At 39.0% G+C, this 16,994-nt stretch overlaps 1 protein-coding gene across 1 annotated transcript in view; it reads right to left on the bottom strand.

Moving 5' to 3' along the window:
* CEP192 (centrosomal protein 192) overlaps positions 1–12,234 on the bottom strand; it is a 75,743-nt gene extending 63,509 nt beyond the window's left edge. The window contains exons 1-9 of the mRNA XM_040088477.1: positions 12,082–12,234; positions 10,609–10,659; positions 9,441–9,587; positions 8,796–9,007; positions 8,000–8,098; positions 6,818–6,958; positions 6,379–6,536; positions 5,485–5,635; positions 1,750–1,933 (exon numbers count right to left, since the gene is read on the bottom strand). Of these exons, the coding sequence (XP_039944411.1) occupies positions 1,750–1,933; positions 5,485–5,635; positions 6,379–6,536; positions 6,818–6,958; positions 8,000–8,098; positions 8,796–9,007; positions 9,441–9,587; positions 10,609–10,659; positions 12,082–12,192 (1,254 nt within the window). The 5' untranslated portion in view covers positions 12,193–12,234. The remainder of the gene's footprint in view (positions 1–1,749; positions 1,934–5,484; positions 5,636–6,378; positions 6,537–6,817; positions 6,959–7,999; positions 8,099–8,795; positions 9,008–9,440; positions 9,588–10,608; positions 10,660–12,081) is intronic.
* Positions 12,235–16,994: the final 4,760 nt, after the last annotated feature.

Here is a 16,994-nt window from a genome sequence, read left to right as displayed (position 1 = left end):
AAATTGTCATTACTCTAACTGGTTAAACTCTGGCCTTTTCAAGGGTTAAGACAGGAATTCTGCAAATCGCTGAACACTTCAAAAGTATGTTCTTTTACTTGCATACCCAGAAAGAGTTTGTTCTGGTTTAGGAATGTTTCCCAGTTGTAATGGTGTTGGTTTTTTTATTATTATTAATTATTCATTCTCCCTCGGAGGAATAGTTACTTTCCACCCACCATTTAAGCATTATCTTTTAATCATGTAACATTTCTGATTACCATACAAAGTTGGCATAGTTTTGTGTTAACTTTTTCTGGCAAAGGGATAAAACTTGCTCTTTTTCCTTCCACACTTCTGTTCCAGTTGGCTGGAAAGTATCAGCAACCTCCCTCCACATGTTTAGCAAGAACATTATAACACCAATGTACCTCATGGGTTTTTAAATTAAAGCTTGATTCCTCAGAGAGAAATAAAGCAAGAAATGTGGTGAATCTGAGCAAATGAAGTCTTCAAAATACAAGTAAAATTCACAGGAACTTGTCACTTTGGAAAAACACAAGTTGACCTCTCCCTTACCTTCTAAGTAGTGACCTAGTCCACTAGGAAGCAGGGTAAGTCCATTTTGAAGCACATTGAAATACACTATTACACTTCGGGTTTCTGCTGCATAAAGGCTTCCTTCCTTCCTTCCTTCCTTCCTTCCTTCCTTCCTTCTTTCTTTCCTCCCCCCAGGATCTGCCCAACAAACTCAGCAATCCCGTCCTGTGCAGCAATGCTACTCCCAGGCAATACCATGCAGTCTTTGTCCAGCATTACCTTCCTCCTGCTGGTCTTGCACCACTCTGAGTCAGTGCCAACACACTGCTCCACAGCACAGCTGATGTTCCTGTGCTGACACATCAGAAAAGCCATCTTTCAGGCCAGCACTTCCTTCAAAATGTCCCGTTTTAATTCAATCACTGGAAAAGAACTGGGAGGTATTGTGAAACCCAAGAGCTCTAACAGTCTCTGCAGACCTTCAGCACACCCAGGGGAAAAGCCAGAGGACACCTTGTGGCACAGGCCGGGAATATGCAGCTGCACATCAAGAATGGCACAAAAGCAGAGCTACGAGAATGGACACCTGGATCAAAAAAACACCTTCATCAAGAACCTATTAAAAAAGAAAAAAGCTTATTACAAAGGAAAAGCATACAAACACAGACTTTTCAGAACAAGTTTATTAGTCAACCACCATTATAAAATTTAAATATTTACACAGCAAGATGGAAAAATCTTAAGTAACCAAATGCTTCCAAATTATTCTGCTGCAGTATACACAGGAATGGCTTTGTTTCTTTAACAAGCTTATCCAACATCATTCTCCACTCACAAGTGTCTTGAAGGCATGTATAATTTTGAGAAGGTGTTTCACATGTAAATGCAGTATACAAAGAGAAAAATTAAAGATCATAGTAAACTGATTTCAAAAAGGAAGAAAAAAAAAAAAAAAGAAAAAAGGACAGGCACACAAAAGTCACCTACTCCATAAGAGCTCGTGGCTAATACTGTTTATATGTTGCCAAAATTCAAAGGGTACAAATTAAAATGGTCTTTGATACGGATAATACGTTCTAATTTTTTATTTTGCAAAACATGCATAAAGTTCCGACATTTTTTAAAAAGTCTTCTGTACCAGAGAAGGAATACAAAGGCAGCCAGAAATGCAAGCATTCACAAACACCAGAGTAAGGCCTTTGAGAATTTATTTAAAGTAACACATTAAACCCCTTCATTCTCAGGTAAAAGATTAAGAGGCCGAGACACACATCGTCTGCGAGGGTGAGGATACTGGAGGTTGGCAGTGTCAGCATCACAAGACTGTTCTATCAGAGGAGGAGGAGGAAGGAGCTGGGCATGACTGGACCATCTCGATCCAGCCCGTGGGGAATCCAGAGGGGGAAAGAAATACCTGAAACAATTAAGAAAGGAACAAAACACCAAAACAAAAAAACAAACAAAACAAAACAAAAAATTAAAAAAAATAAACAAAACAAGAAAAGAAGAGAAAGGTAGTAAATACAAGGAGAACCAAAGGGGAGAAAAGACATGCTGGAAAAAAAAAAGGCTTTAGTATATCCATGCCAAAACCAATAGAACATAATAGCAGAAATCAAGGCTTGTAATTCAAAACAAGACAAATCTGGAAACTCTTCTTTAAAGCAAAATAACAGCCTTTTCCACTGAAATTCATTGAAAATAATACCATAGTCAAAGCCCTAGTATACATTTTTACAAAAGAGTGGATTGCTTTGGAAGTCAAAAGGGTGGTATAGTACAGCTATTAACAGACTTTCATCCTCCCAGAATTTCTGTGATTTGTTAACAGCTTTCACTAATGCTTTGTTTGTGACACAAAATATACATTAAATATTATCAAAGTACATTTGCTGCATATGCAAATAATTCAGATTAACTTCAGAGCATTTCTAGAATAGACGTAAAAACATCAGTTTTTACATTAATGATATACATTTACAGAGAATAACTACTTTGAATGAAATACAGTCTTTGTATCTATTTACATATTTCTTCAAAATCCTCAGTGTAAATTCAAGATTCTTCGTGAATGCAAGAGCCAGAATTATGCCACTCCATGTCATTTTGCTGCTGTTTTTATTAGAACTTACCCGTAACACTTGTGCATTTTAGTATAACTATATTTTGTTTTCTATCTTGTTTACAATTCTGTGGACTTACATCAAAGAATAGCTATCAGTTTATTAATGAAATTATGAGACAATTAACAACAAGCTGCATTTTGGTTTATAATTCTGTATGCCTAAAGTGTTTGCATTTTTCAAGGATACTGTGTTTAGAGAATTTAAGTACTCCATGTAATTGTAATTATTACCATAGGAATGTACAAATATGTAACAGAAAAAGTACTTTTCTTAGGATGAAGGAAGTATGACAGTACTTACAAAACATTTATTTGAAGTCATACTAAAGAATATGAATGAAGCAACACCAAACTACTAAAAGCCATCATCTGTACAATAGTCAAAACAGTTTTCTTACTCCTTTAGAACACTTGCATATATATATTACAAAGCAGTTACAACCTTGTAATGTTCAGGAATCTTAATCAAATGCTGAACACTCTGAAATGCGAAACAAATTGGTTGTCAAAACAATTTTAATGAAAGTTATTGTAATGGTCATTTCCCTCCTCCCATCCCAATCAAGAACAAAAATTCTTGGTTTTAATAACGAACTATCTTTTAATTTGACAAGCTTTCAAAAATATGTTCTGATGGAAGTTTTGGGGTTCAGGTGGGTTGCTTATGTTTTTTTCCAAACAAGATGCCTCTCCAAATATTTTTCTATCGGGCTTTCCATCAGTATCAAACTGTGCAGGCTAGTACAAAAAACGCACCCAACGTGTTTTAAAAAGGCTTTTTCAACAGCATTTAGTAGTTAGCAGGCTGCTGGTGTCTTGGGAGAGATCAAACGGCGCTGGGGAAGGGAAAAAGGAGTTCGTTTTCCATTCCTGTGTGCATGCAACAAGCAGCAAAACACCAAAGTTACTCCAGTTAGCTTGGTATCAGCTCTGCTTTCTGTTAAAAAGGACATAATACAAATGGAGAATGGAAATTGTATCATAAATCTAGACACACAATTACATCAACATAATAATACAGCCCTACTGGTTTATTTCCTAACAATCTACATCACTGTTCTGAAATTTATTGAGCACAAATCCAGTTGGGCCATAGTGCTTTTATAATATTTTCCAGATCTGCCTATAGCTGTTCTCTGCTATAGCTGTTTTAAGTGTTTAAACATACAGATGTGAAACACAGCATGTACAGTCAGAGACAAAATAAGTTACGTGTAGGATACCTATTTAGTCAAACATCAATGCAAAAATCTTTATCAGCATGTTAACACTAACACAGAAGTTAGCAACTGTGTGTGTGCAATTCAGGCCAGTATCATTGCAAAAGAAAGCATGTAGTAAAGTGTGTATCTTTTATAATAAGGCTCAATCCTAGGACAAGACACCGTATGTCTGGAAATTCCACATCCACTGACTTAATTCTGGAAATAACATTGTGTTACAAATAGAAGGCAAGAATAATTTATTAAAAACCAAAACAAACCACCTTCCAAAACACAGAGCAATGAAGAGAGTAGAAATAAATGCTAGAAGTTTTGACAATGGCTTAGCACTGAGTTCAGGGACAGAAGAAGAGCTACCAGTGGGGTGGGGTTAGTCTTGGTGGCAGCACAGTCTTAGATAAGGAGATGGTGAAACCACACCCTATGCTAAAGAGCTCAAGACAGCCTGCATTTCCCCACAGGAGCCCAAGCAAATACAGCTACACAGCTCTGGATATACCATGTCCAAGGCAGGGCTGCATTTCATTTGCTACACTACAAGCAGAACCTGGAACCATGACCAACATCATTCTGCCCTTTCTTTTAGGGACTGGGCCCATCACCACCTCTTTCACTCCCATTTATCTTGTGAGGAAAACATGAAAATCCTTCTCTGTTCAACAGGGTTAGGGATCTTGAACTGCCATTCAGGATTGACTGCTGAAAGGGGAAGAGGGGGCAGGCTGGTGCTATTCTCCAAAAGCAAATTTTACTGATAAGCATTCCAAACTGAAACAAAAAAAACCCCACATGAGTAGCTGCACGTGGATGGAAAGGGAAACTATCCCAAGGCATTTGAAACAAAGGTGGCCACAAAACTTGGAAACTGCTGCTGTAGAATCTGGCCACATCTCACCCTTATATAGGACTCACAACTCTGCAGAGCTGATTGCACACACCGCAGCGTACAGATGCAAGACTCAGCATGTTTCTACGATTCAGTGTGCACAAATGAAAATGATTTTTCAGAAGAGGCAGTAAAATTTACCCACAACAGAGACTATTAAGGCATATTACCTGCAATATGAATGCCATATAAGGAAAATTTTAAAAACCACAAAACTTTTATTCAATAGACACTACACACCTGCAAAAACCAAGTGTTAAACTAACACTAACATTTGATTCTTGAAACCACATGTCATTAAGTAGCTTTTCTTCCTTCCCCTATTGTTACATTATCCCAGAGAAAACCAGAATTTGTTGCTGATATTTTTGCTTCACTTTTAAATACGTATCTAAAACAAAAGGGCAGTTACACACCAGTAGGATGAAGCTTCTCCTTTGAAACTATTTCAGAAATGTTGTTTTTAATAATATGAAAAGAAGATACCTATTTACATTGCTTATTTATACAGACTGATTCAGTACGACTTACTGCTTTGTTCATTGTCCTCTCAATACTGGCATAACAGACAAACCACAGAGCAAAACCAGAAAAGCTTATAGAAGTACTCATGCAATAAGTGACATTGCACTTTAAAACCATGTAAAACAAATATGAGAGCTAAATGAAATTAAGAAGATTCAGAGAAAAGACTTTTTACTGAAAATCAGTCTCTCTACTAATTAACCTACCTGCTGGCAGATGAACCATTTAGTGAATTTTGCAGACTTGTATTGGCTGAACCTAGAGAGGCATTAAAAATTCCCTGCTGAGAACTACCATTCACTGGACTCCCGTTACCTTTCAGTATACCAGTACATTTCCAGTTGTCCATGTAATTAGCTGCAAACACAGATATATAGAAACTGTTAGTTTCTCTTCTGAAGCTCAGCTTTCCCTACAAATAAACTTCAACTGCCCCACACCTGGTGTGAATCAGAACTGAACTTCAATACCAATATATAAATTCCAAACAGCTGAGAATCTGTCCCTTTAGCTGCCTGACATTCTCTGCCTGTCCATAATTTAAAACTCACTTTCCACTTATTACAATACTGAAGAACAAATGATAATGTGTAAGGTGACTGCCAGCAGGTTTCTTTTGTTGTGAGGATTTTGGTGGTGGTTTGGGGGGGGGCGTGTTTTGTTGTTTGTTTGTGGGGGTTTTTTTGGTTGGTTTGTGGAGGGGAATGCATGTATTTGTTTGTTTGTTTTCTTTTAAAATGTAACCAGAAAAAAGCCTGGATTTGCCTGGACATTGTGACCAAATGGAGATTTTCTAAGTTCAGCAACAAGAAGAAAATCTATTTCACTTTTTTTAAATGGCAATTTTGTGTAGCTCTAGTCTGGTGAAACAATTTCAGGGTACAGTAACAACTATTCACAGCAGCCTAAATTATGTAAGTATTCCAGCACAGAAAGTTATTTCTGAATTCTGTTTTTCTTAAACAGAAATATAGGAAAAAAAAAAATCTATCTTCACAAATCTAAAATGGGCATTCACTCCAAAATTATGTTTTGAGTAGAATTTCCCAAGTATATTCAGCAGACTACAAAGTTAATGTGTATCAAGTGGGTGACCTTACCCTTCCAGAGCCTAACACAGCCATCATCACCAGAGGAGGCAAGCACTGTGCCTGTAATATTCCAGCTCACTCGCCACACCTGGGAGTTGTGATTGTCAAACTGTGCCACAATATGGATTTCAAATTTTGTTAATCCTCCTGATGAAGTCAATTCTTTCCTGTTTAAGAGAAAAGTGACAGTTCTGTACACAACTGTTCAAAGGTCTGGGCTTGAACACGTCCAAGAGAACTACATCTTTATAATAACAACTGTTATTAGATTAGGTATTCAGACAAAATTATAGACTTGCTCACAATCTTGTTACCTTAAAAATCAAGTTGCTAAAAACAATCCTGCATACATTAAATTATTACTTTTGCTTTGCAGAGACTATTTGAACAAGACTGTATATGCAAGTATGCATCACATCATGCCAAACCATCTTCCTCTTAGGCTCACCTCAGAGGTTTCAGTGTGAAAATTCGTACGTCTTTGGTTGCTACAGCCAAGATGTGGAAGGATCTTCCCAGATTTGGAGCAAATGCAATGTCATGTACAGGATCTGTGACTGTCATCAGAGCTTCTGCTTTTGCATATTTCCTGTACAGCGCAAGAAATTAACCTTGAATGCCATGAAAATTGCCAGTGATGCAAATTATATAAACCAGATAGAGTGGAAATGGGAAAAAGGGTTAAGTATGCATGATAAGACTTGCAAAAATGAAAGTATTTTTTAACATAAATTTAAGCAGTAATTTCAAACATATTTCTTCAGAAAATGAATTTTTCAGATACAGTAGTCACTAAGTACAGTATGCTACAGTATTGTAAGTCATATAACAAAGCAGGAATTGCAGTACAAAGAACATTTTTGTCTACAACTGGAAGAGGGAAATAAAAAGAAATATTCCATTCACAAATCTAAAGGGAATTTTCAACTCAGTAACTAAATTTTCCACGCTTTTAAGTAGACCACTGTCTGCCTCCTCTGCCATATGAACAACACATATTCCATTTTCTAAGTTATAGTAACTTTATTATTAATGCATGGAGAGCATTGCCTGAAGCTGGGCAAAAAAATCCACAGAACACTCTGGCTCCTTTCCCATATCGATCACTCCCAATCAAACACAATTTCACTGTTATCATTTAATTGGAAGTGGTGGTGCACAAACTTACTAGGCTTTTCTGGTTCTGTGAACTCTTTACTGTACAACATGAAGTTTGACAGACCATAAGCAATTCACAGTGCTTTCTGTCATAATCATGCCTTTAGAATCACTGTAAGGTGGCTTTGAACAAAACAGTGCCTGGTGCAACACAATTCAAATTTCAACTCTTAACTCCTCGTGCAAAATTAAACATATAATTTAGTAGACACAGAAACAACAACTCTACCTTTAAAATGCTGGTAAGAACACTGACATTTCTGCACTGAGAGAGAATAAAATTAGCAATATCATTTCTCTTGACATCAGTTACCACTCTGTGGTCTCCCTCTCTTTTCCCACCCAATGGATCAGAGACAAAGTTAAGGTACTATTTACTACTCCACTCCACATCTAATGATAGGAATAAAAGGCCATACATTATAAACAACTTCATGATCCCACAAACACTATATATTGTTATTTAGCATACCTGGTGTTTTCGTTATATTCATAAATTTGAACCTTAGCCAGTATATTTGGACTGTTGTCATCACTTCCTACAGCTATCATTGGAGAATGTGCTCGAGAGCTAAAAGGTGAAAACAAATACTGTTATATTTACATACTTTATAAATATATATATATATATATATATATTTCCCATAGAAAGTACATCAAGCCATTTGCTAAATTTCAAACCTATTATCTATAGAGAAAATAAAACACCACAAAATATCACAAGGAAAGAAATGACCAAGAAACAGGAGTTAAATACTATTCATGGTTACCACCATCTTCACTCTGTTGTTTCAAAAACCCACTTTACACACTTACTAAGGTGAAATCACTAGACAACATTATTTAGCAATTCAAGATCACGTTCTCAGAGAGAAGAATTGACTTTCTATAATGGACTGCATCCACAGTCTAGCATTTGCCACAAGTTTCACGGCAGGGTCTGGATTCTTTGCAGTGCTTTTAATGATTGATTTAGTAATACTTCATTCAGGTTTTGGAAGAGAAAAAAAACCCTAAATGTAGATGAATTCTAGTTTTCAAATCAACTTTTATCCTATCCCGTGCATTAAAGTGAATGCCTGTACTCTGAACCCTCAGCACAGACTACTGCTAATGAATAGAAGAGTAACTGGATCAGCAGAACACAACACTGTGTCCACAGGGAAAGCCATTAAGTGCTTTTGGATGAACAGAAACCAAAGCAGTTCAGCTTCAAATGGTTTTTCCCTTCCTGTTGCAGTCATAAAGCAAATGTTTTAGTAACATACCTTGAAGGATTCCAAGAAATACAACTGCAGCTGAGCTTACACGAGATTTCATGCTGCAGTGACCACTGACTCAGATTCATCACATCTGGAGCTTCATAGATCCTTACAACTCCATCTGCGGAACAGGTTGCTAACATAAGACCCATGTGCTTGGGAGCAAACTTCACATCTGTAACAGATGTCCTACTGTCTACTAGAGTGGTCCTCTTGACCTGCAAAGAAATTTTCATCAAAAATTTATTCCCTAAGGAATAAAAGTCTAATCAAAGACTGACTAATCAAAGTCTGACAACACCATTTCATAGGACTGCTTACATCTTCCACCAAAAACAGTCCCACCCCCCAACTTTTCTATTGTTTGAAAGATGAGCGAGAACACCCAGTGTTATTTGAAATGATCTCTTGTCAAAGAAAAACACAACTTTAACTCCACTGTAGATGGGAATTCATGTCTGCAAGTTGTTTGCCTGGGAACATCTTATTATGAAACACCAATAATAGTGACACTAATTGGCCCGAATGTAGCCAGTTAGCTGTCTTCCTCAAATGTTTTAAAGATACTTACTTTGTGTTGGAATGTTGCCACAAATGAACAAAAACATAGCCAAAATCAGAAACTTTATAGCTATAGAAAAGAAGTCTCACCCAGTGACTCTGGCCTCGAAGTTTATCATTTGACTCTCCCACTATTTCTTCCCATACAGCTGCTGTTCTATCAAATGAGCAGGAAGCGAGGACCTGCCCAAATTCAGGATGGGCCCATGTCACACGCCACACTGATCCACTGTGTGTCTGCAAGACAACATCAGAACACTGCAGAGAAGCAAACTTACTGCCTTAGGCCAAGGAACCATATACTTTCATGACTTTTTCAAGAGAAATCTAGGGAGTAGTAACACTGTTTCTTTAAAACCTGTGTTCTTTTACACAAAGTTACATAGCAGTTGTTGCAGTTCTCGATTCCAACTGGCACTGCAAAGTTGTTGCTCTTAGTGTTTAAAATGCAATTATTGCCAGTGTATTTCAAGGCATTATTTAATACTACTTTAAGTTCCAAACTGTGATTTTGCCTCGATGCAGAAAGTACAGTTCTGTTCTCAATCAAATTTCAGCCATTACCATGTTCACTTCTAGACTGCCTGTATTTTCAAAAGCACTTGCAGAGCATTATTAATCTTATTTTTAATACGAAGCTCCTCTTTCATACCTAGTCAACATTCCAGTCTTAGAGAAGGGGAATTCAAAAGCCCCCCTAGCATTGCTATTTACAGAGATGAATGCATTGTGGTCCTATTAAATACAAGTTTAAAAACAATTCAGAAGCTGAATGCACTAATTATCCACATGAAGTAGAGCCTCTACATGACACAGTTCTCAGAAAGGTTTTGAGAACAAAAAGCAGAGGTCAGATACTGTAACATTTAATAGCCAGACATATTCCTTTTAAATTTTCCCTCTTTTTTTTTTTTTTTTTTTTTAAGTCTTACTATATGCAAAAGGAAATATTCAATTAAAAATTAAGGTACTGTTTTCTGCCCTCTGAACACCAGCCACTGATAATGTTTACTGATACTAGAGTCTGCCAACATAACAAGGTACTAACAGGAGCAGACTGCATGTTAGCATCTGCTTTAAGTGAGAGGCACTAGAGATGCATTATAAAAGCAAAGAAAAAGTATTTTACACAAGACATACAGAATCTACATCAAACCAAAAGCATTTCTGCTCTAAAATTCAGCAGAAATGAAGCATGTTTCTCCAAAAACAAAGGAGAAGCTACAGTTATGTCTGTGTAATTTTTACAAATACAAACCTTCCAGCTGGCGGTGCAATGCCAATCTCCATTTTCACTTTTGTCCCAGACCTATTGAGAAATCAAAATACAATCATACAATTTGTAAATAAAGCTCACTGACTAGGACTTTAAAGACACAGCCACTCATATATGTATACATATATATATAATAAAAATAAACAAAAATACACATACACACTCCCACCAAACATTTTCATCCAGGACACTGTACCTGGTTCAGTACAAACTTGCACTTCACTCAACCATGGAAATATCCCTATTACAAGTAGGGAGAAGAGGCACTGCCTGCAAAACCCACTATTGTTTGCCTTCTCTCTCTTTTAAACAGTAAATTACGTAGAAGAGAAATTCCCAATACTTCGTTCACTTTGTTCCTACACTGTTCTGTTTCATTCTAGAGCCCCCAGCATCCTCACGTGCTCAGCTCTGGTTGCAAAACCCTAATGCAGCTCCCAGCACCCATCCCAAAAGCAGAGTAAGGCAGGAAAATATACATCACGGTAGTGGGGGAACAGATTTTGTTTCTTTTTGAGATTTCTGCCTTGATTTTTAACCACATGCAAGTCACTGAGCCTTCCTCTCTCTTGATTTCCCATAGATTGTTATACTTAGGAGTTTTTTACTGAAAAATTATGTAGAAAGTCATGAACATAATGAAATGAAACACACCACCTGACACCAAAGATCCCTATGGCTTTGCCTTACTTACATTCTGGGGGAATGTTTCATTGTGGTCGGTTATTTGCTTTTTAGTCTGTGGTAAGGGAGAAGGGATTTCGTTCTTGCTCTTAAGCCTAATCTACACATGACACAGCTTTCTGCGGAAAAAAAGCTCCTTTCTCAACCATTTATCTGGACTTAATAACAAATATGACTGCTCTCTGCAAATTAGATCGCTTAAATCTATTCAGGTGACTCCCGAATATTTGCCCATCCTCTCACTATGCACAAGAGGGAAAAAGCAATCAACTTTTCGTTTAAATAAATATAAAATAGTACTTTATTTCCTCTAAAGGAATGTAAAAGTTAAGGCCTCTAGTATTCTACGCTTTCCCCAGTCTGTCAGAGCACACTCCCGAACTCTTCATCTTCCTCCCATAATAAATACAGAATATTGGCATTACATTACGAAACAGTAGTTTCTTTCGCAAATATGCTTTAATAAGTACAGATTTTCAGCTGAATAAACAAAACAAGCGGCGCGGCTGCAGGCACAGCAGTCGGGAACGTTTTCCCCGCCGCAGCAATGGGTCGGAAGCGGAGTTCCCGTGTTTACACGCGCTAGCGAGCGCACGAACACAACGTGCATCGTGCGCGAGAGCCGCCCGCCGCCCCGGCCCGACACGGCACCGGGACCTCCCGCGGGCCGAGCCCTCGCCTGCGCCCCGCCCCGGCCCGCAGCCCGGTAGGCCGCGCACGCCCGGTGCCGCGACGCTCGCCCAGCACTAGGCCCGACGGCTCCCCGCTCACCTTGACGCTCTGGTCGCTGGAGCAAGTGGCCATGCGGCGCCCGTGGAAGTCGAAGGACACATCGTGGATGAGGTCGCGGTGATCCGCGGCGATGCTGCGCGCCACGAACATCCCGCCGCGGCCGCCACGCGCGCGCACGCCTCACGCGGCGGGGCGGGGCGGGGCGGGGGCGGGGCCGCGGCCGCGCGCGCAGCCGCCAGAGCCCGCAGCTCGCGCGGGGGGCGGCTCCGCGCTTGCGCGCTTCCGTCCCAGCGCCGGGAAACGCGGGGAAGGGCGGGCGCGGCACGGCGGCGGGGTTGGAGTCGGCCGCTGGAGGTCCGGGCGGTGCGGGGAGTTACCCCGCTGCCGCGCCTGACTGCGACGTGTACCCTCGCATAGCGACAGGACGAGAGGACATAACCTCAAGCTGCGCTGGGGGAGGTTTATGTTGGGCATTAGGAGGGATTTGTTAGGAAAGGTGATTAGATACTGAAATGGGCTGCCCAGGGATGGTGGAGTCACCGTCCCTGGAGGTGTTAAAGGAAGGAGTGGAGGTGGCACTTGGGGACGTGGCGGTGTTCGGTGACAGTTCGGACTCGATGGTCTCGGGCGAGTTTTCCAGCCGAAGCCGTTCCGGGGTCCTGCGGTTGCCAGCCCGGGCCGTGCGGGCTCTCCCCGCTCGGGCTGTGCCCCTGTGTGTCCGTAGCGGATCCGAAAAGCTGCGGAGGTCGCTGTGGTGACGCGGGGCAATAAACAAACACGCGGCGCTGTGATGTGCCGCGTTTGGCTCGGTAATGATGCACTGTGTTAATGAGCCCTGCCGGGTGAGCCTTGTGGTGCGAAAGAGTGGGAGACCTGCTTCCGTGTCGGGGAAGGGTTTGGGAGGATGAAGTGCGTGACCGACAGTGCAGGGAGGAATCCGCGGACAGGTTGAGAAACTCCTGTGAGGAAAGGCTAAGAGAATTGAGATAGTTCAGTCTGGAAAAGGGATGGCTTAGGGGCGACCTAATTGTGGCCTTCTAGTACCTGAAAGCAGCCTACGAGAAAGATGAAGAGGCACTTTTTATAAGGGTGTGTAGTGACAGAACAAGGGGGAGTGTGTTCAGACTGAGAATAGGTTCAGATTAGATATTAGGAATAAATTCTTAACTGTGAGGGTGGTGAAGCAATGGAACAGGCTGCTCAGGGAAGCTGCAGATTCCCCATCCCTGGAAGTGTTCAAGGCCAGGCTGGATGGGACTCTGAGCAACCGAGTCTAGGAAAGATGTCCCTGTCCACGGCAGGGGGGTAGGAAGTAGATGGTCTTTGCAATCCTTTCCAACCCAGGCTATCCAATGATTCCAAGTGAGACACTGTGGGTGCTGGATAAGATCCAGACTAAGCACTGGAAGAAGCAGAATAGAGCCTGGCATGTGGTAGAAAACACATCACGAGTGACTGAGCTCTGGGCAGGAGCTATAGAGCGGTAATGACTGGTCTCTAGTCAGAGGGCTGTGCAGAATAAATGAACCACAGCAGACAGAGACTCTTGAGGGCTCAATACTTTCACCCCTGACCAGTCAAGGATCCCCTCGCTAGAAGAAACGCTTTTTTCCAGTTTGTATCCTGCAGTATCCACTCACAAACTGGGTCGTGCAGCTTCACAGTGCCAATACCTTTTAAATACCATTCATTTGTTGTAGCACTGAGCACAAGACCTGCATCTTGTTTTTAAGGAATGTTTCATCTGCAAGCTGTGTTGTTTACTGACTATTCTGAAGATAACTACAATAGCAGACAAGTATTAGCAGAGAGAAAATAATTCATGTGCTGTATTCCAAATAGCAATAATGCAGTCAGTAGATTTAAGAGAAAAATAATAAAATTATGATCGTGGCAATAAACACTGAAAGCAAATACATTTGTATTTAACTGGTTTATGTTTCAGGTCCAAAACAGTACTGAAGTCATCAAAACACCACCAGTGCCTTAAAGCTATGATCTAGTTTTCCAATAATATAATAAATAGGTGAAAAGGGGAAATGATGAAATTCCCTGAAACCAGATATATTCAAATTCCCTGGATTCAAGTCAGATTCAGACCTTTTCTAGAAGATTTTTGGTAACTGCAGCTTAAACGGAGAATTAGTTTTAACATTTTCAAATAGACTTTTGCTTCTCACTACCTCATTTAAACTTTTCATGTTCATGGCAATGAGGAGTCAATTTCTGTCCACTCAGTGAATAGAATTAGTTCACAGATGTCCAGATTCTTCAGAGAATTATAAAGAAACTGTTACGTGCTTGTGAAATAAACCTGACAGTTTGGTATTTAATGCATTTATTTTTGCAAACTGCAAACTACATTCAGTAGGGACTGATGGAGGTGCTGTTATCACATGCCAGAGGGATCCCTTCACTCTGCGTAACCTGCATGCAAAATGTTCAGTTATTTAGCACTCTAATGCATGGGTTTCATTTGTAGGCCTTATATAAAGAGCAGATATGGTGGTACCCAAATGTGATAAGGAATTATAACAGATAGAGAATAGTAGATTAAGGTAAATTACAACAAACTTGAAGGTACAACATGGCTTTAAAATGATAGGATTCGATTATTTTAGTGATACAGGGTAAGGAAAAGTTAACATGTTGAATTTTTTTTATTATTATTTTTGCCCAAGTACAGCAAATATGATAAAAAAATGTTTTCAATTACAGAGGATTGAAAATGTGGACAAATTTAGAAGAAAAATCACCAGCTGGTTTTACATTCTTGTCCAAGTTGGCCAATGATAGGTTTAAAATTTTATTTTTTAAATACTACAGAACTAAATCTCAATGGATAACAACAGCTGGAACTGGAAAGGCAAATTGGCAAGAAATTTGTCAAGAAAATTTAGATATCTAAGCTTTACCTGTTTGCATTAGTAAAGAAATTTAGTTGGCATTTATAAATAAGAGAAAACTTGCAAAGCATTTTTAAAACTGAGGAGGTAATGAAAGGAAGAGATTAACATTTTCTCATTTCTGAAGATGAACTGCTATTGCACAATTACTCTCCCAGAGGGAACCTCACTCTGGACTCTAGGGTACAAATACCCTGCAATCATATGCAATCACTTTGGAAGTTGAAATTTCTGTATTTTCTAAACAATGGCTGAATTTTAGGTAATGCAATAGGAGAAGCAAGCAAATGTGACTGTGACTGTTTCACTGCTGTAATTAGAAAGGTAGCAAGTTTTTCATGCTATTCTCATGTGTAAGAAAAACAAACAAAAAAAGGGGGAAGGGGGAAAAAAACCCTGCAAACATATAGTAGTAATACATGTATTTAGATTGCTAAGGAGGAAGATTTTTTTTTTTTTTTTTTTTTAATCTTTCAGCATAATTAGAGACATGTGTACTTTGAAACTTCAGTTATTGCTTCATTCAAACAGCTGGAGAGACAGTGTCTAATAAAAACATTAAAGCTGACTTATAAATTCTTTAATCTGCGGCAGTGTATCTGAACGGTTGATTTTTTGAGCTATTTGGGGAAATGTCTTTTACTGTAAACCACTGACTATGTTTATAAAAAAATGCATTTTTTTCAGAATAGTAGTTTCCAGTCAGTGATTCAGCTGTCAAAACCCAATTCTTTTGCAATTTTAATAATTTCATGATTTTGTTGAGACTTGAGTACGTTTCAACTAGTGAATGAATATTTTTCACTTGCTCAAATTTAGTTTATTTCTTCAGCCAGTAATGTCAGTCTAGTTGGAGCAGGACAGAATCATCAGGTTCACAAATAATTGGCATCAATCATTTTAATTTGAAGAATATATAAATGTGTAAATGTATTGTAAAGGCACATTTTGAATTAAAATGTTTCATTTCTCTGACAAGACAAAAAATTGTACACTTCAAGTCAAGATTAGGCTTTATTTCTAGCATTTTAGTTTGGTCATTAAGGGAAAAAAAAAACCCCAACCAAACAAACAAAATAACTCAAACAACTACAAGTTGTTTTGTTTTTTTTTTTTTTAAATACATGTACACATACACAAATATTTGCCCATTTTTAAATACAACCAGCCCCTGACCTCATTCTCTAGATTCAAAGAAAGTTATGTCAGTTTAGATTTATTTAGAAACTGGGTCCAAAATCATCACTTACTTAAAAAAATCTAGGAAACATGGGTGATTATCATCCCAGAATCTTAGTTTACTGTGGTGTCTGGTTGCAGTCAGTAGCCAGGAATGAGATAAATACATTTATCTCATGTAGACAATTGTATCAGATGTTTTCCATTACTAGAAAGACTGACACAGAATGAAGGTTCAATAGAGGAACACTTCATAGTGAAACATCAGAAACAGCAAAGGGATGAGGGGACAAGATACAGCCTTTGTTAAGGCAAGCAGTCATTAAATAGATAGCCAATTAGGATGGAAGGCATCCAGTCTAATGAAGAGGCATTCACATTTTCTGGGAAATGAAACACATTTTAAACAGTTTAAATTCTTTTAAATGTCCAGAGTATCTCTTGCATTATAAGAAAATTTGTTGAATAAGATCAAATCTCTCTGGACCTTTTCAGGAAGATTTCAAAAGTTACCAAAAAATTGGCTAGAAAAGCTAACATGCTACATCAAAAGAGGGATTTTCCAATGATGTAACATGAACACAAGTTATCTTGGACCACAGAAGTCTTGACATCTTGGGGTAGTATGGCAAATCAGATGGAAATAGTATGAACAGTGTGTGAGCACTTTCCTTTTGCTTCCTCACCTAGGTCTAATATAAACCTTAGTTATGAATAAATATTCCCTTTCTTCTATCTTACTCTAGGTGAAATTAATAGCAAATTCAAGACTACAGCCTAGTGAGACGTTCCCCTTTGAATGGTGTAACAAATCCAGAAAGCAAGACACTTAGTGCTGAGAAGTTGCAGCAGCTCCCTGCTGCATTT

Source organism: Hirundo rustica, chromosome 1, assembly GCF_015227805.2.
Source record: "Hirundo rustica isolate bHirRus1 chromosome 1, bHirRus1.pri.v3, whole genome shotgun sequence".
NCBI classification, from domain to species: domain Eukaryota; kingdom Metazoa; phylum Chordata; class Aves; order Passeriformes; family Hirundinidae; genus Hirundo; species Hirundo rustica.
This window is presented reverse-complemented; position numbering and strand designations above follow the sequence as displayed.